We start from the raw sequence: 20,365 nt of genomic DNA on the forward strand, positions 1-20,365 counted from the left end.
CCAACATGTCTTTAGTATTCTACAACAACCCATGAACTTCTTGAACAGTGTTAGAAGCAAGGGAGCTTCCTAAATCTTCCAGCAAACTCAGCACATATATTTTTTGTTTATAGAAGTTAATTATCTTAATTATCTTAATTCTCCTAGTGTTTAATGAATGAATAGCCACTGCCTTTGTAGAGGTTGTCTGATCTGAAGAAATGGACTTAGTGCTAGATGTTACTGATTACCTTAATCATATTTATCTTCAGTTTGACTCTCAGGATGAACTCTGTATAATCTCATTGAAAATACAGCAAAGGAGAGTGAAAAGTCCTTTTGCAAGCTCATATAGGAAATAATTGTCAAAACCAGGCCTCACAACTTTTCATCCACCATCCACTCCCTTGGAGCCTTAATATGTCATATCCACATGTGGAGTGTTTGATAAGCAGCCAGATGTGGAAGTCATCACCCAGACCTTGCCGCTGAGGCACATGCCTGGTGGACCTGTGAATCAGGCATTGGAGCAGCCACTGGAGGCCTGATGGAATACCTGGGGCATCTTCAGTAGTACTGGGCTCTGCCTTATGCTCGGCTGAACCAAACTGTTCATGTCCAGATGTGTGTCCTTGATGAACAAAGTCACAGTTGCTTATCTGGAACAGAAGACCTTAATCATTTTGGAGCAGTGAATTTGAGAAAGTTAACAAGCCTGACTGTGAGAGAATGCCAAAAAAATTCAGTTAAGGGGTCTCAACTTGAGTATCCAATATGACTGGTAGTCATACTCTCATAAAATGTCTTTGCAAGGGTTGCAAATTTCTGAGGATGATACATTTTGGCTGGAGGAGGAGGAGGGGAAGAATTACTCAGGAGTCTTGGTGACAGTGGCTGATTCTGAGGGATCTTGAACTTTGAAAAGGAAACTGGGTAAGGAAAAAGAGGACCTGATCCGGCAAAATCGTTAAGGGTGTGTTTGCCAGACATCCCAAGATAACTTTATTGAGGACTAGTGACTGATGAGTTTCCTTGATTCTGTCTCTTACAACCTGTGTTAGGTTAATAGATACAGGGTAAGTTTTGGTTCCAATAGCAAGGTTTAGTGTGGGTGCCAGACTTGTTAGTTGCAGTTTAGAGGTGAAATAGATGCTCAGGGCTGGTTGTGGTTTGTTGTGTGACTGCGGATTTCTGAACCTTCACTTCTGTTGCTGTTGTCTGTGGTTGAGAATAAAGTGAACTCCATGTGTGTGGGAACCAGAAGAATTAACAGTGCATTTCAGAGTTAGATAAATATTTCAGATTGTCCAAGTGCTTTCTACAGCTTTGAGGAGCCAAGAGTGGTAGCACACAAGAAAGATAATACATCCTGTGCTATATTGCATTTCCTAGTACTTTAACAGTAAAGCTCTATAGCAGGGAGTGGGAACTCCCTGAATCTGTAAATAAGAATCTGTTGGAAATCATTTGACATTGTTGATCAGTTTTGATTTTGAGAGAATTAGACTGTCACAAATTATATGTCCATTGCATTTTTAAGAGTTTAAAAGGCTCCACTGATGATTTTTCAAGTTCTTGCAGTGTAGCTCTAAACCAAGGTTTCAGCCTGTTTACCAGGCATTTGTTTTTTTGTTTATTTGTAGAGGAATATGTCAGGTTGCCCTTTTCTGTAATCTCTGCTCTCTAAAGTTTCATTTCACTCCTTATTCCTACACTCTGCATATAAAATGTATGATACTGTTCCTTCTTATTTCTTTAAGCAGAATAAATAATGCTTTAAGAACAAAATTAAAAGACTGTTTTTGTTGATTTCAGTTCTGTAATTAATTCCTAAGGTCTTTCTTCCATTTGTGTATGGTTTAACATGCATTTCTGTAGCTGGTTGTATGAGAATACTTTAGTGTATGTGGAGGGGGTGTTACTTCATGAAAGATTTAAAGTTCTCTGGAATTCCTGGCATTCATTATTGTAGATATTACGAGATCTTGGTGCTCACTAACCCTACATGTGTACTTAAGTGGTTTCTTTTGTAAGTCATTATTAATTGAAAAGGCTCTAGAATGCTTCATGGTAGTTTCTTGGGAGCTGTGGACAAGGTCTCAAGTTCTTAGTTGATGCATAATATAGGTTGTTAATGCCTCTGCTGTTGACTTTAGGTTGTCTCTCCTGGACCATTGAGGATGTGACAAAAGATATCTCCTTTTGAGAAATTTTACTTCTCAGAATAAAAGTAAACTCCCTGAGTAGTTGATATCCTGTGACATACTGCAACTATTGCATGTACAACTGAGTGGTTTTGTGTTCTGTTCTTTTCTCTTTTGCTGGCTGTGAAGAAAAGGAAAAGAAAAACTGTTACATCCATCATGAAAAAAAATGAGCTCTAAAGAGGCCTTTCCATGTCAGGCTGTGTATTAACCAGAGTGGCATTTTGTAGTACCCTCTTGTCAACTCAGCCATACCTTAGTTTCAGGGAAGTGACCAGAAATTTCTACAAGACTCTGTAGATTGTGTCTTATACTTTTAGGCAGGCTGAGTGAATTTACTCAAAACTACCACTGTGTTTTATTTAAGGCATTTGCTGTCAAGATGGGCCATTTAGGGTCATTAAAGGTCATTGACCTTTTAGGTCAGTTTTTCAGTTATAACTAGTGAATTCTGTAAATGAGAACATGCTGATTCTTAAGAGTTCTGGCTTTATCAGGGAGATTTTGGACGTGTTTAAGGAAAAACAAATTCTGTAGTCATAGAAGATACCTGCTCCCATGATTTTGCTTTCTTTAGTAGGTAAATAACTGTTACCCCTCTGTGGTAAAACTAAAAATAGAGACTAGGTAATGGTTGGCACTTATCCTTATGAACTGTATTCCTCCTACCTTCTTCATGAAGGTTGGCTTTCCCATAATATTTATAAAAATGCTTACACTGATGGGCTTTTCTGGCAAATGGAGGCTAGTTTATTTGTGATATAATTTCATAAGAACTGTCATTTTAAGTGAGCATGTCAACATCTCACTAAACTAATTACTGTTGTTCCATGATAAATAGTAGAGTCATGAAAGCAATATTTCCAGCCTGCAGAATTATTTCCAACCTGCTGTGGAAAATACTCAATGGCAGGTTTTGTGATTTGCTGTATGTAAGATACGAAAGAGGTATATAACATTTTTTTGCAATTTCAGCCCCTCCTAATATGCTCTTACTGCTTGGGGTCCAGCCTGTTCTAGTCTTGAGATGTCATAGCCTCCAAGAAACCTTGCTGAAACATGGAGTTCACCAAGTTTTGAGAGTGGGGGTGGGACAGGTAAGTGGTGTTTCTTGCTTTATATGACGCTCTTTTGCAATTTAAAAAATATATACTAATGTTCACACTGGAGGCCACCAGTTCTTTCCCTTTGTATTATTAACTAGTTGTTAAAAAAACAAAAATTTGCAAAACTGCGCCATAGAGTGAGCAAACACTGTTTCCGTCTGTTCTCTCCCCCCTTTCTCATTGGCATATTCTTTTTGCCAGCAAGATCCTGCAGTGGTTTTTATCTTCCAGAATGCAGAATATTGTTTGCATTACTTTTGGGTATGTACATTTAGACTTCAGTGTCTTTTTATTTTCAGAAAAGCTGAGATTAGAAGGGGAAGATTTGACGTGTTAAAATAATTTTTGTGCCTGGCAGAGCAGTGATCACGTGGTATTACTGTACTGGGAAATCAGATTTTTTAAAGACAGAAATGATATTACTGGTAGTCCCTATCTCCCTTTTCAAGAACTAAAAACTTACAGGCATTTAGGTACATCTGTATATTTTACTGGGTTTATGTATAACAATAGCTGAATTTTAATTTTTAAAGTAGTTTTACAGATAGTTGCTTATTATTAACTGAGACACATGGATGTAAATGTAATTTATCTGTAGTTGTTTTAGAGGAAGAATCATGTCAGTGCATTTTGATGGTTTTGCCCAAATCCAATCCACTATTTTATAGTAGTTGACTTAGGAAAAACTGGAGATTAACTTCCAGCAAAATACAACTTGCAATGAAGTGTAAAAGGATACCACTTCCTGGAGTAAATGACTTGGTGAAAGATATTTGCAAGTGGGGCATGCTTTTGATTTCTGGGATTAACTTCTTCATTGTAGAAGATGTTTTTCCATGTGTGCAGAAACTGCAGAAGTGATTGGGTGGATCCCACTGCTGTTTCAGCTTGTTGATTCAAGTGGAAGTAGCGCCCGATGAAGGCCTGTGTGGAAAGGCAGTCTGATATAAAGGAGATTTTAAACTGAGACATCTTCTGGTCTGGTAGCAGGAAGGAATGTATGTTTGAAGCTGTAATTATCTGTTCACTGGTAACATATGAAAATTTCACCTTATGGGCTAAAACACTGTTTCTGCCCAAAATGAATATGGAGGTGGAAAATGCGATGGAAGGTATGCTCTCTTCCCTGCTTAGGTATTGTTGAGTTTCTTGGCTGGGTTTTTTTTGAGAAAGGGATGGTTTTTGTCATTTGTCTGTAATCACAGGCACAAAGTATCTGATCATCATCATCATCATGGCTGGGCTTCACGAATGAAGATTTGGGAAGGGCTCTACCCACATTTGTTACAAGCACGCTGGTGGCTAAAAAGGCCAATGCGAGATAGACACATCTGGTTGCAAAAGGCCCAGGGGAAAGACTCCTTAGGTGGTGTATTCTGCAAGAGACGGTTCTTTCTGTGTTGCCTTTTCCCCTCTAGAGTGATCCTGCGTGCTTTCTCAAAAGCATCAGCAGCGTTATAGATGGTGGGTCTCCAGACCTCCCGTTTGGAGGCCAGAGTAGACCAGTTATGGTGATCAATATGGCCAAGGCTGAGATGTTGTTTCAGGGAGTCCTTGTATCTTCTCTTTGGGGCTCCTCTCTTGTAGCAGCCAGTGGCAAGTTCACCATAGAGCAGGATCTTAGGGAGGCGGTGGTCCTTCATCCTGGAGACGTGTCCTGCCCAGCACAGCTGTGTTCTCAGCAACATGGCCTCAATACTTGTGATTGCTGCTTGTTCTAGAACAGATGTATTGGTCACATAATCTGACCAGTGGATGTTTAGGACTGTGCAGAGACAGCATCGATGGAAGCGTTCTAGGAGACACAGGTGGTGACGGTGGATGACCCATGATTCGGACCCATATAAGAGAGTAGACAGCACAATGGCTGATCTGATAACTTTTAGTATTTTACATGTAAGAGAGGCCTGGTTTTGAAGAATCCTTTTTTAAGTGCCTTTTGGGAGGTGGAGAACTGCTTTGAAAGTTGAATCACAAATGTAAATAGTGTCTTTTTTTGTGACCCTACTTTATCTGTGGGTTTTCTTGTTTTTAAAGTCATAAATGATTGAGGGAGTAGTTGGCCTGACTTGATTTTATCTTCATAAGTTTTGAAATGTATTAAATCCTAGAAGCATCTACCTAGATCTTGCAAAAGCATAAATGAATATACTTGGTGTCTGGTGTACACATAGTTTAAGTGTTGCACTTCTAATAATTTCTGTGCATGGGGAAAATAGCTAGATTGTACAATTACCCCATAAACTATCGTTTGCAGTTTTGTTTTCTTGAAAAACAGTTGTGGCCTTCGCAGCTTCTAAGATACATCTAAATGTGTTCTGATACTCATCTGTATGAAGAGACCAAATACTGCAAAGTATTATGCATTTGCACTGTTTTCACTTCATAGGCGTATTTTGGGTGATTTCTATAAATTGGGGAAAAAAGAAAACATATAAATTTGTGTAATTCTAACATTCAGTGTTGGTGCTTTGTGACTTCTAAAATATGTGAACTCTGCCCTCAGACTGAGCGTTTCCATAGATTCTGGTGGTGGTCTTCAGGAATGTATCTTTAGATATGCTGCCCTTGACAGTGATTTTACATGTTGAGAGAGACAACCTTGTATTTAGAATATTCATTGCAATCACAATTTTTCTATAAATGTGAGAGGACTAAGTTTTTTCTCATGTATAGCAACCTGTCTGCCTTTCATTAAGCATCTGGAATGAGATAAATGCTAAATGCTTTTCAGGGCTAAGCCATAACTGTGAAGTTAGTAACAAGTTGTTTTTATTTTCTTGGAATAACTGCCATTTACTGCATATTATCCATGTAAGGGTGGGATGTTTCAAACCACTCAGATTCATCTTGTCTGATTTTAAAAAGATCATGGTTTTTCTGAGTCCTAGAGCTTTCAGATAATCTTATTAATTTCAAAGTACAATGTGTTTAATAGGGTTTGGGAGAGGACATGATATGGGGAATGTTTCAAAATTATATGTAATGCAGAATTGTAAAATATTATATTGCAGTATAAGTTTTGAATGCTGAAAAATCATTACAGACCAAACTTCTGCAAATTCTTCTTGAAACATTAAGTGTCAGCACTGACACATTTGTCACTTGCCAGTGTTAAAGTTTCCTCTACAAGTCCCAAGCCCAGTAACAGGGTGAGTGGGTTGCCCTTGGCTGCAGACAACCACCTCTTGAACTGGCTGGGGACATGGCAGGATCTGGTCCCAGAGCTAAGCTGGGGTCCTGCCCGTGCCTTCCTGCCCAGCCAGGTCCTGCCTGTCCTGCTCTGCTGTGTAGTGCTGGAGGTGCAGCTTCCCCAGCCACCCCTGTCTCTGGTAACTGCAGTGGGTCATAAATGAGACCCCACATGTTACCAACAACGCAGGGTCTCCTCTCCTTCCACATTTGGACTTTAAAATCCCAATTTGATACTTTGGGTAATATTGTATACTTTTTTTTTTAATGCAGAAGCACTCTAATCATGGCTGTTACATATTGAAATGCTGACGTTTCCATCGTTTTTCCCCAGTGATCATTCTGAGATATCTCTGTGATATTGGCTTGCCGTTATTCTCAGGTATTATGGAAGAGGTGAAAAGTTGATTTCACTCTGAGAATGGAAATAGGAGTTATGATTTCCAACTGGGGATAAGTGTGCACCTTCTCCATAGTTTTCATAGCTAGGATTAGTTTTGCATCTTGAACAAAACAGAAATAAGAGAAATGAAATCAAACTGTGTAACCTTTTCTTAATGCATTGCTAATCATGGAGAATAACCTGCATGTTCTTCAAAAAAACTTGAGTTTGGGGGGGGTTGTTTTGGTTTCTGTTGTTTTTTTCTTTTATTTCAGTAAATAAGTATGTCAGTATCTCTGCTGTGGGTTAGTTATGTTGTGATACCTAATGAGTTAAATATTAGAACAGAAAAGTTACAAAGCCATGTAACAGCTGGATAGCAGGTATTCTCTCATCAAAGCTAAAGTTATGTTTCTTGAAATCAAACACCTTAGTAGTTGTTTAGAACATGTTTGACTGTTGATATCTGAAAGTCAAACTTTACATCTCCTGTGCTTGATCCTCTAGAGTGAATTTTGGTACACTTCAAGTGAGACCTCTCCTGTCTCTTTTGTTTTGATTTTGAAGCAGTCATAGAAATAGCACCTGAAATTGTGTCCAGAAGTCCTTATTTTTCATTGTCACATGACTGTTGGGTCAGGTTAGGAGCACAGCACAGGATCAGACAAGAGGAAACGTGGCATATTCTAAATTTAGGGTTTACCTTACAGTGCGGTGAAACGCCTTGTAGGGCAGTAGCTTGTACCAGCCTATTTTGGGTTTATCTGTGTTGTGCAGTGCCATGTAGAGATCCTGGATTGTGTTGTGGCAGTGTTATAGCAGCATTAGCAAGGTATGCTGTCAGAACTGAGGTATTCATTTTCTCAGCAGGGTTTCAAGGTGAGCCTGGATGAGGTACCGAGGTATTCACAACATAAGAGAATTTTTGTGGATGTATCTGAAGTGCTTTCATGGTTTTGCTTTACATGGTGCAAACATAAGCAAAGTGATTTGGGTTTCTTGCACTGTGGCTTTGGGATGGAGGGATATTGCACATGGTGTTACTGACTTCACAAGAAAGAACACTGGCAGATTTCTGAAAAAATCTCTTCATATCTGATGTACAGGTATCTTTCTCAAGCAGGTGCTGTCTTAATTCTGTATAATACTGGGGAAAGGATGGCACAAGGTTTATTTCTGTTTTAACAGTCTCCTTGTTCTTAGGAGTGTAAAGGTTATGGAAAGCTAAGTATTGCTGCTTCTTTCAATCAAAATACAGATTTCTAATGTGTTTGCTGCTGTTTGTAGTTTTGCTAAGGTACAGCAGCATGGAAAATAACAGAACAGTTTTTGATTGCTGCCAGCCAGAACACCCAATAAATGCTGTATATGGTAGGAACAGTTGTTTTAATTTAATTTCTAGAATTCAACCTTTTCACAACATTGTGGGAGAAAGAATCTCGCCCTGTTCCTGCAGCCCCCCCATCATCATGTCCTTGCTTTTGTTCTGCTGCAAAGATTTCATAACATTCCAAAGATATATGTGTGTGTGTCAGTGTGTGTGTGTAGGACTGTGTGGGAGGTCATGTTTATGTATGTAAACAGTCGAAGCAAGGATAGTGTGGTTTAAGGGGACAGGCATGTGACAAGGGGGAAGGAAGATAAAGAAGAAGTCATAGACAAAATGATGAGAGTTGCAGTAGAAAATAGAAAAAGGACAACCAAAGGCAACACAACATATGTTGTAACCAGGAGTGAATTATTGGGGAGTGGAGTGGTGCTGAACATGATTGAAACTCAAAACCAAGATTCATATTAATTTGTTTGTAAATTGAATTGGAAAGCTGATACTGGTATGATTAACTACATCATACAAGCATATGTTCTCTTAATTCCAGGAGGCATGGTTTAGAACTTTATGTTATACTTGGATGCCTTTTGATATTGTCAGATAAACAAATGGTATTGTTTTGCCTTTGTAGGAAGATGAAAAATTTCTGACAGACTTGTTTGCACAACTAACAGATGAAGCCACAGATGAGGAGAAAAGACAGGAATTGGTAAGAAATCTGTAAATATACATGAAAGGGACAGTTACCACAAAGGGACACCTGTATCTGACTGGTATATTCCTGGTTTTCAGGTAAATTTTCTGAAAGAGTTTTGTGCATTCTCACAAACACTGCAACCTCAAAACAGAGATGCATTTTTCAAAACCTTATCAAATATGGGCATACTGCCTGCACTAGAAGTCATATTGGTAAGTCATTTCAGTTCTACTTGTCATAACAATTTTGCTCATCTCCAGCGAGGTTTTTTTAAAAAGTAACTTCAGCACGAACTTCAGCAACTGGTTCTCTGATGTGTTTGCTTCATTTGTCTTATCTTAGCTTGAGCTTCAGAATGTTTAAAATACTTCTGTAAAAGTTTAAAAGCATTTACAATATTACATTGGCATTCTTGTGGTTTTGTTTCCTTATTTGCTTTCCTGTCTTTACCTGCTTTTTGGTGTACAGTTAAATAAGAAAATAGAGGGGCAGCAAAACCATAAAATTTATTTTGCCCAACAGTGGTTAAATGTACAGGAAAGCAGTGAGAGTTGACTCAGTTTTAGAATATGGTTTTAGCAATAATTAGGTATGACTTTTGAGTAGGAATTAAAGCTGTATGTTTTCTGGTTGCATTTAAACCTTTCAAGGAAACATAAATGATTTTATTTGACTGTTCCAGGGTATGGATGATGCACAAGTACGAAGTGCAGCCACTGATATATTCTCTTATTTGGTTGAATACAACCCATCCATGGTACGAGAGTTTGTCATGCAGGAAGCGCAGCAGAATGATGATGTAAGTAGAGAGTCCCCAGAAATGTGTGTAGTGTTTTTGGAAATTACTGTTTTAGATTTATATCTCTATGATGACATGAGCCCTGGTTTTGAAGAAGTATGGGGTATAGTCATGATGGTAACAGGGCACTGAACTACAATGCTTTTAAAAGTTCTGTTAGTCAGGTGACATGAGCGTTCACCCGTTCACAGATACTTGTTGCATTATATGTAGAGTAAAACAGGTTACCATAAACCACCATTCTGGTTAACATCAGCAGTCATACAAGCAAAACAAAATGTTTTGAACAATGTCCTCCTTAAAATGTGAAATATAAATTTCAGTCTTGATATTGGCATGTACATGTGTTTTTATTTTACATATAAGAAACCTGTGTTCAGTTTATTATCATACATGTTGAAAGAGGAATTATGGCCCTAAATGTTTAAGAACACTTGTTGATGGATTTTCCGAGGATCCTCTGTAACAGATTAATACAAAACGTTAGCACACAACTAGTGGCAAGAAAGGTATTTCAGAGTGGTATCCAGTGGAGTGAAAACGTTATGCTGCCTTTTCCACAGAGGAGATAGTTAATGTTTTTTTCTTGTAACTGCCAAAAACATACCAGAGAACAGGAAGCTCCTAATGCTACTGCTTCTATACTGAAAGAAAGGGGACAGTGAATATTGCTAGTGGTTCCAGCCACTTGTGTCTGATGCCTGTCTTCTTCTATGGGGAAGAGTGGTAACTAAGCAACTTCAGTTTAGGTATTCCTAAATGTAAATGTTATTCTTCATTTTCATGTGTTATTCTTGTTTTCTGCAAATACATGTTAGGGTTATTTTTAGGTGAAAATGATTTCATCAAGTTCAGTAGCGTTATAAAATTTCCTGTTGTATGTTTGTGGAAATAAATCTTTTGGTATGTATTTTAAAGGGGAATACAAATGAAAACTTCTTTACTCTGAAAGTGCTTCCAGAAATCAGTTGAATTTTGAGACTGTTCAGGATGTGCTTGTGTACTTTTGATCTTTTGATGTTTCGGTTCAGACTAAATTCGAAATTAAATTGTTCATTTCATTACCATTTTTAGTTGCTTTAAAAGTTTCCTCTTCACTGCTTACGTTCTTACTGTTGAACCACTGATCAGTATGTATCAGTGCTATGTAAAGTTAATTTATTTTTGTTAAGTTTGGGGTTTTTTGTTTGGTAGTTGTTCACACCTCACAAAATTTTGCAAGAACACATTTTTAACCAGGCAGTAACCCTTTCAGAAGGTAATTTCAGATCTGGGAAAAGGGAGTAGCATTAGAATTGATTTTTGTCTTTTTTTTTTTTTTTTCCATGTTAGGATATATTGCTCATTAACCTCATTATAGAACACATGATTTGTGACACAGATCCAGAACTTGGAGGGGCAGTGCTACTCATGGGTTTGCTTCGTACTTTAGTTGATCCAGAAAATATGCTCGCCACTGCCAATGTAAGTAAATACCTTGAAATGAAATTATATTTGGGTTTCTTAGAGTATTTGATGATATGTTTTACATGTGGGATTTTTTTATTCTTTAGAAAACAGAAAAGACAGAATTCTTGGGTTTCTTCTACAAACATTGTATGCATGTTCTGACAGCCCCTTTATTGGCCAATACTACAGAGGACAAGCCTAGCAAAGGTAATGAATACCTGTCAAAGGACATTTTCTGTCTTAAAGAGAGTCTGAGATTGTGTCACACAGTTCAAAGTAAAGTGTTGATTCATGATTTAGTCATTTGAATAATACATAAGCATAACAAGAGACCTGATTTATGAAGTGACATTTGCTGCAAATTTGGCTGCAGCAAAAATAAAAGTATTTTTATAGTTTTTGGGGACTCATGAGGCAGTTCAGTGACATAGACTTGTACACATGCATAAATGTTTTTTAAGGTCAGAGACTACCAGAGATGTTGCAACATTTCCCCTAAGAAGGTGTGCTGAGTTTGAGGATATTGTTCCTACATTGGGCTAAGAAAACAAAGATCAGTGATGAAGTAACTGTTCATGCTGGCTACTAGCAGCAGTTTTTATCACAAGTATTAAAAGAACCTGAGATATTTCTTGCATAGTAGTTTTGTTAAAAGGCATCATAGATCACAACTTTGGTTCAGACTTAGTCAAGGCACTGCATATGGGGTGATACTTTATGGTATAGATATGTGGACAACATAATGAGATTTGGTTAAATAAACCTGACTGCTTGTGTTAGTGTTCACTTCTGTACTCTTCAAACACCAATTTAAGAAAATGTAGTTGTTTCTGTAGTTTAGGAGGTTTTCTGCCATATCTGTATTTATAGAAAATAATCCATAACAAGCTTGTTCAATTTCTGTTTTAAAGACTAAACATATCCTGCAGCACCTCCCATAAACTGTCTGTGGGAATATACAAGAACTTGGAAATGTTTACCAGACTGCAGTTGGATAGTTGAAGTTAGCTTCTGGAGGCACTATTCCAGATAAGTTTAATTATTTGGGTTTTGTTTCTATTCCAGATGATTTTCAGACAGCCCAGCTCTTGGCATTAATACTGGAATTGCTGACTTTCTGCGTAGAACATCATACCTATCACATAAAGAACTACATCATTAACAAAGATATCCTGCGGAGGGTACTCGTTCTCATGGCCTCGAAGCACGCTTTCCTGGCATTGTGTAAGTCTGAAAGCTAAGGAATAAACTAGTATTTTGTCAGTGTGAAGTGTTATGTGTCTTCATTCTGCTGGGAGAACACTGTTCATAGATCATGACAAGTTATGATTGAATATGGAAATTTTCTCTCATTTCAGTGGAGAGGTGATTTGAAAAGATGGTGTGTCAGTATTGAATATACTAAGAAAAGTGTTGTAAGCTTTGATATTTTTTAGTAGAAGTTATCAGAGGTACTTAATTAGAGATACAGCTACCTGACTGCATTAAACTGCACAGAAATTCTGTGTGCTGCTCTTGAAACTCTGATAGTTTCTTGACCATGTGCAGCTCAGTAATGGCAAAGCAGTGTGACTTAATTTTGAAGGCAGGTAAGAGATTTTTTCCATAATTCTGTTGTGCACGTAATAGTTAAACAAAACCTTAAGCTGACTGAGCAGTACCATACAGTGAGCAGTACCATTTAAATTTGTAACTGAATAACCTGCGTTTGATTTTAGATCTTTAATAATCTTTTTCCTGTACACCTAGTTGCTAAGCAAAATGTGCTGTCTTTTAATGAGATCATACTGTACTTTCTCGTGATACATGGACATTCTCTCACTTGTATACGGTTTGGACTTTCAGAAAGAGCTTCAAACAGTTTGTAAATTAAGCCTCTGCCGCCTTATGTGTGTGAAGAAAAGGTCGTTTACCAATTTTAAAATGAAATAGTTTATATCCTAATCAAATAGAACTAATTAAGTCTAATCAAACTTGCATTTGAATAATGGGAATGATAAGCACATTTCTCAGTTCTTTACTGACATAATATTTTACCTTTACCATATGTCATTTAAAAATCAAAAATACACCTTTATATTAGTAATGAGATAGTTAAACAATACTATATTATTTCTTCAGTGAACAGAGGTAGTTTCATTTGTACAATTATGATGGAGGATTTTTTTATGCTAAAACAGATAAGTAATCTTCAACAGTGTAGTCAAGACTATAGAGAATCAGAGAAGAGCTGAATGTATTGCTTATTTCTGGTAATGTACGGCTGTATACAAACCGAGGTTGTAAATTGCTCTAACTAATGCTGAGTAATTTTTGCATTTTTTTCTTTTAAATTTAAAAATTCTTTTGACAACGCTTCTGTTTCAGGTGCCCTTCGTTTCAAGAGAAAGATAATTGGGCTAAAAGATGAATTCTACAACCGTTATATAATGAAAAGTTTTTTGTTTGAACCTGTGGTCAAAGCATTTCTAAATAATGGTTCCCGTTATAATCTGATGAACTCTGCCATAATAGAGATGTTCGAATTTATCAGAGTGGTGAGTGCTGTTACATGCTGAAGATAATTACTGTATTGTTTAGTCTTGTAATTCAATTTCTTTTTGCTTTTGCCCTAAATTATACTGTCATAATGGAACCATATGATACTGTATTTATATGAACCTTCTTTTCTATCACTGTTACATATTTGTACTTGTTCTTTCCTACATTTAAACAGTACTGTTACTTGAAAATTAAATTCACTTGATAGTACTCACAGTACCCAGATTTGCAAAGGCAGCACTAATCAAGTTTCATCATGCAAATTGGATGGACTTGTTATGTATGACAGGAATATAATGTGAAACCAGTGCTACAAACTCATCAAATTTAGCTCTGCTCTGTAATGATAATCCAATGGAATGTGGAAATATACAGAAGAGATACCAGTCTTTTGATTATATTAACGAAGTGCTACAAAGTCCCTTCCATGGGGAGCCTCTTAAATATTCATGCCAGTTTGGCTGTCTGCACAGTACTGTTTCCTCCCTGTTGTTTGCATCCAGATTCTTACAGATGTTGTACAGACTGTAAATGTGGTAAGTGGGGCCAAGCTAGGGTGCAGACAGTTGTGGAGGAGTAAGTCACCAGGCCTTGTCACCTCTCGAAATCTTCAGTGCTGATCATCTCTTTCCTTTCTGAGTTGGAACTCAAGGTAATTTAAGGCTGAGATGACCTGATAGTCATGGCAGAGTTGCTTGAAAACTGGTTTTGAAGCTGTGAAAAAAGTTAATCGATATAGGTGACCCTGATTTGTGCTGTGCTGTATTGGATTTGTGTGGCAAGGTTTAATGGGCGGCAGCTAAAGGGGTGGCATCTGGAGAACCTGCTACAAGCTTCCCTGTGTTCAGTAGAGGTAATGCCAGCTGGCTCCAAGATTAATGTACCACTGGCCAAGGTTGGAGCAGAACTTCCCTCGAAGACCATGAGGAGGCAGGATGTCCCCCTGCAGCCCATGGCGGACTCCACACTGGAGCAGGGGGATGCCCAAAGGAGGCAGTGACCTCATGGGAAGCCTGCGCTGGAGCAGGCTCCTGGCAGGACTGTGGCCCCATGGAGAGAGGAGCCCACACTGGAGCAGGTTTGCTGGCAAGACTTGTGACCCATGGGGGGACCCACAATGGAGCAACCTGTTTGGGAAGGACTGCATGCCATGGAAGGAACCCACACGAGAGCAGTTTGTGAAGAACTGTAACCCATGGGAAGGACTCATGTTGGAGAAGTTTGTGAAGGACTGTCTCACATGAGAGAGTGTGAGGAGTCCTACTCCTGAGGAGGAAGAAGTGAAGGAGTGGCAGAGACAACTTGTGATGAACTGACTGGAGCCCCTATTCCTTGTCCCCCTGCACCGTTTGGGGGAGGAGGTAGAGAAAATCATGAGTAAAATTGAGCCCAGGAAGAAGGGAGGGGTGGGGGAAGATATTTTTAAGATTTGTATTTCTTTTGCATTCTCCTACTCTGATTTGATTGGTAGTAAATTTAGTTAATTTCCCCAATTCGAATCTGTTTTGCCCTTGACAGTAACTAGTGAGTGATCTCTCCCTGTCCTTATCTCAAACTGTGAGCCTTTCGTTATATTTTCTCTCCCCTGCCCAGCTGAAGAGTGGTGTGATACAGCAGCTTTGGTGGACACCTGGTGTCCAACCAGGGTCATACTAGCATGTGTGGTCTTTCAATACTCCATGAGATTGGGTGCTGATTCTACAGATCATACTATGGGAAAATAAATAACTATTTTTTTTCTTATCCACCTTTTCACACAAATATCAAGGTTGCATTCCCAGACTACTTCTTGGTATCTGTCAATAATTTTGTCCATTTTTTTTCATCCAAGTTTGTTTTTAAAGACAGCAAATTTTTAAAAAGCATGTTTCTGTTTTTATTGGTGTATTACCATTTACAAGAGATGACTTCTAAGCACATAACCAAAAAGATTACTTTTAAGCACATAACCCTTAGTGGATGGTAATTCGGGTGTTTATTCTCCAGTGTATTTCAAGGGCTGTGCATGGTTAAGAAAGCAAAACACTGCACAGGAGCAGTTTTCCTGCTGCAGTGTGCAGACCTGTGCTAGTCTCAGCTGCGTAGAGTGGCTTTGGGCAGCCACAAAGCTAAACTGAAACAGCAGAAGGGTTGGGAAGCTTTTGTAAAGGACCTTCACCAATACTGCATAGCCACAAAGAAAAAAACTTGATGTTAGGTTGTGATGAAAAATAGCTTTCTTGTTCTCAATCTAAACAAATGCATTGAATAATTATTTTTACATAAGTAATTTATTTGCGACAAGGAAAGAAATAATATGAATGCCAAACCTGTATCTCATAAACATGTTTTTAATTCAACAGGTACCAGTTAATCTATCAATATAAAAATATTTATAAGTTACAATGGGAAAGGCATTTTAGAATTGGGTTTGGTATGGGTTTTTTATCGGGTTTTGGGTTCTGTCATGTGTTTTGAAGAAGACACTTCTAGAAAATTTGACGCTGTTTTGCTAATTAAATATTTGACACTAGATTTTTGACTGCAGTTGTATGCTTAATGCTACTTTTTGCATAAGCTAATTAATACAGTGCTTCATGTGGCATATTTTAAAATAACTTCTCATTTCTGTTACTTTTTATATTGTATTAAATAAATTCATTTGAATGAAAGTAAGTCACTTTATATTTGTTCATTCCTGTAGGAAGATATAAAATCGTTAACGGCTCATGTAATTGAAAATTACTGGAAGGCACTGGAAGATGTAGATTATGTGCAGACATTCAAAGGACTGAAACTACGATTTGAGCAACAAAGGGAAAGACAAGATAATCCAAAACTTGACAGGTAAAATGCACTCAACGCTCTTAATAGTATATTAATGTGTTAATTCCCTTTTCAGAATATTGGTGGATTGTTCTCTGATAGTGGGAAATGTACATAATTTAGACTCCTGCTTGCATTGTCGATTTTACTTGACTAAAAGTGGGATTTTCAAATGTGTTGCTGCAGGTTTTTGAGCAAATCAACTTTCAGCTAACATTAGTTGCTGGACTCCCAGTCATAATGCTTATTGGTCATATCTTAAACTTATGTACAGTATTTTAATGAGGCTGGAAGCTACCGAGTATCCAAAGTTCATTTGTTTAAATAACGGATTTTCAATGCTGATTTGAATGATTGCTCAGTTTTGAATTATCATTCTGTGGATTTTTTCCTTTAAAAAATTCACACGTCAGATTTCCTTTTATTTTAGTTAGCTGTGGGAGTAGATATTCAGATAAGCTCTACCAAAATGCCTGAGAAGTAGAATACGCAGAGAAATTTTCAGAGAGCACTTTTTTGTCACTTTTAGAGCTGCTGATGGAGTGAAAAAGCAGTCTGATGTAACACTTGAATCACACCTTCTGTTGCTTGCCAGAGCAAAAGTTCCTTTCCTTAATATACAGTAACCCAAGGTTAAAAGGCTGCTTTGTATAAAAATAGGAAGTTTAGGCCTCCTTACTCCATTTATTTTTGACTTATGTCTAGTGTCATTAAAACAAGATAGACTGCTTGTGTGAATAGATGAGTTACTCCTAAGAATTGTTAGCAAGACCTGTTCTTGTTCTGCTGTCTTGAATTAGTTTGAGAAAACATTAAAAAATTAATCCTGATTAGTCTTACAAGGACATCTTGAAATCTCAGACTTTTGTTTCCTGCCACAAGATTTCTTAACCAGTATTTAAATTTGAGACTTGTACAATTAAAATAAAGAGTATAAGTCTACATTTATTTTAAAATGTTGAAGCACTTCCAAGAGCATGTGTAGGACCTGCAGTTTTGAGTACTAATGTTTTATAGGTGAGATGATGTTATTTTGGGTTGTGTCAGCTAAGCTTATCACTTAAACAGCTGTGAAATTCAAGCCTATGATTCTTACTTAAATTAATGCATGTGTTGGAAAGAACACCCAGCTGTAATTCAGTAATTTCTATCCAGTATAGCAAGTAAAACATTAGTCTTTTCTTGGCTTCAGTTGAGCTAGGGGGTTGTGTATAGTTGTGCTGCATGAGTTTATCCAACAGAAAATAGAGCTTCGAGAGGTCTGGAGCTCAACCAGCTCGGTTTTTACCTTCTTCCTACATCGGATATAGTGGCTGCACAAGTCCTGTCACAGTCAATGTAATTTCTTAAGTCAAACCCCAGAAATATTAACATGAAAAAATTACAAGAATCTATTTACATATTTTAGCAAAGAATAGTTTGGTAAGGAAGGAGACCGACATTTTTTTGGCATGGGCCATAAAAGTATTCAGAAGAGTTCCACTTAAGTCACAGTTTTGCACTACTAGCAGAACTCAAGGTTAAATGCAGTGTTAAATGATGCAGGATGTATAGATCCAGATGATAATGTTGGAAAGCAATTTACTCAGAACTAGATTTATTTTTAAAAGTGTATTTAGCATTCTTATTAAATACCTTGCCATTTCCTAATTTTTCCCCTTCTGACTTTTTCGTGCAGTCATTAATGCGAGACCCTTTCTTTAAACAGAAGATCTGGGTTGTATTATTAACATTTTGATCCCAGTAACAGAGATTTTATGAAAAATATTAAATTTCAGCCAGTAAGTTGTGAAGTGCTCCATCAAGGGTTTCATGCTTCTGTTGGAAATCGACTGTTAGAATGAACATCTAGCAATGAAAAGAATGTTTTCAACCTCTCTTCCACTTCTTCTTCACCATTCTTCAAGGGGCACATCCCTGTCTCTCTGCTCCCAGACCATAATACAGCTTCTGGGAGAAAAGAAGGTTGAACTGAGATAAACCAGCACTAATAATAGATCAAATGGGGGGGGGGAGTAGCACTTCATATCCAGGGCTCTGAAGAATGGAAAATAGTGATACTGACCAAAAGTTGCAACAGGTTGATATGGCAGAGAGAGATAACTGTCTTTTTAATGTATCTGTTTAAAACTGGAGTAATATTTAAGTTAGATTTTTATTTGGTTTTCCTTGTTAACATGTTGGACCCTGAATACTGACAGGTTACGAAGTATTTTCAGAGGAAAAGTCTAAAATTTCTAAACTCTTTGTTTTACAACTTTTTATCAGTGCAGACTGGCAAACCAAGCCTGAATGCAACACTTAAGTGAGATTTATCAAAATTACTTCTAATAATACTGTTTATAAGCTACAAAATTTTGCACAGATAGTCTGAAAGTGCTGTTAGCAGAGTTGTACCATATTTGATTTATATAGAAAAGTTTTTAATGATACTTGCTTTGAAAATACAAAGGTTCACATTACAGAATGATTTGCTGGTGTTTTTTATTGCTCTACAATGTATGTAGCTGTACACGGTCACTGTAACTGTGGAGCAGAAGTTTTATTATTAATGAGTTGATTTTTGAACCTAAACTTTTAAAACTTAACTGTTCTGTAGCATGCGCTCCATTTTGAGAAACCACAGATACAGAAGGGATGCAAGAACCCTGGAGGATGAGGAGGAAATGTGGTTTAATACTGATGAGGATGATATGGAAGATGGAGAGGCAGTGGTGCCCCCTTCTGACAAACCTAAAAATGATGAGGATATTATGGACCCTATCAGTAAATTCATGGAAAGAAAAAAATGTAAGTGATGAGAAGATGAATGCCACGACTTGTATTATTTTAGTCCTACTGCAATGAAGGATTTGCATGTATTTATTCTGAAGCTTGTAGATTTTGAAATTGTGACATCAAGTTGGTGGAACACCCCTTTAAAACAGTTTTGTTATCTTTAAAAGCAGAACAATACAAAATGTTGTTGTTGTTGATTTCTTAAAGCATTTCAGTGATCTTAGCTGATAGTCGAGTTTTTCTGTGTTTTATTCAGGTTTATAATTAAAAATTTTCTTCATAATGTTCAGGTGATATCATTCATAGAACAAAAGCGTTCATTCCTGGCCAGTGGCAAGGTGTAGGTACAGTAGTATGGAAAAAAAGTCTATGATGACTCACTTTACTGAGTTGTACGTAAAGTATTAAGCCTTTTTCCACACAGTAAAGTAATTTGTAATTAAGTGTTTCATTCAGTAATACGCTTTACTTTTGCCTTTTTTTTTTTTTCTTTTCCCCCTCCAGTGAAAGAGAGTGAAGAAAAGGAAGTTCTTCTGAAAACTAACCTTTCAGGTCGTCAGAGCCCAAGTTTCAAGCTTTCTTTTTCCAGTGGTACAAAATCTAATCTTACCAGCCAGTCATCTGCAAGTAATCTGCCTGGATCCCCTGGGTCCCCTGGGTCTCCAGGGTCCCCTGGCTCACCAGGATCAGTTTCTAAAAGCACATCTCAGATGGCAGCTATTACAACTAAGGTAATTTTCAATTAGGTTGACTTCATTGTTATAGAGTAGGAATTTTCTTTAGCATCTGTCTCACATTTGTGTGAATTCTGGCACATTAAGCACTAATGGACTCTCTGGTTTGTGTGGACTTACTGTTGGCCTTCAGCATTTTTAACGAGATCTGCCATATATAGAAAAAATAAAAGATCTTTTAATGCCCAAACTCTTCAAGCAGGAAGCACACCGCTGGTTGCTCTTAGCAGTGATATTCACTGTGAAATACAGATAACACTTTACTTTTATTAAATTGCACAGGGATATTTGGCAGGTAAAAATACAGAAATATTTTGGAAACATGGCCAAAAGTTTGCTAGATTCTACAATGTCCTGCCACACCCATTG

General features: G+C 37.5%; 1 protein-coding gene across 2 annotated transcripts in view; it reads left to right on the forward strand.

The window, feature by feature from the left end:
- PPP4R3A (protein phosphatase 4 regulatory subunit 3A) overlaps positions 1-20,365 on the forward strand; it is a 45,220-nt gene that overhangs the window by 22,092 nt on the left and 2,763 nt on the right. For both annotated transcript variants that reach the window (XM_027638001.1, XM_027638002.1), the window contains 10 exons: positions 8,825-8,902; positions 8,986-9,102; positions 9,573-9,689; positions 11,022-11,153; positions 11,243-11,345; positions 12,204-12,362; positions 13,506-13,675; positions 16,363-16,505; positions 19,084-19,274; positions 19,767-19,993. In XM_027638001.1, the coding sequence (XP_027493802.1) occupies positions 8,825-8,902; positions 8,986-9,102; positions 9,573-9,689; positions 11,022-11,153; positions 11,243-11,345; positions 12,204-12,362; positions 13,506-13,675; positions 16,363-16,505; positions 19,084-19,274; positions 19,767-19,993 (1,437 nt within the window). The remainder of the gene's footprint in view (positions 1-8,824; positions 8,903-8,985; positions 9,103-9,572; positions 9,690-11,021; positions 11,154-11,242; positions 11,346-12,203; positions 12,363-13,505; positions 13,676-16,362; positions 16,506-19,083; positions 19,275-19,766; positions 19,994-20,365) is intronic.

Source organism: Corapipo altera, unplaced genomic scaffold, assembly GCF_003945725.1.
Source record: "Corapipo altera isolate COAL_440 unplaced genomic scaffold, ASM394572v1 23, whole genome shotgun sequence".
NCBI classification, from domain to species: domain Eukaryota; kingdom Metazoa; phylum Chordata; class Aves; order Passeriformes; family Pipridae; genus Corapipo; species Corapipo altera.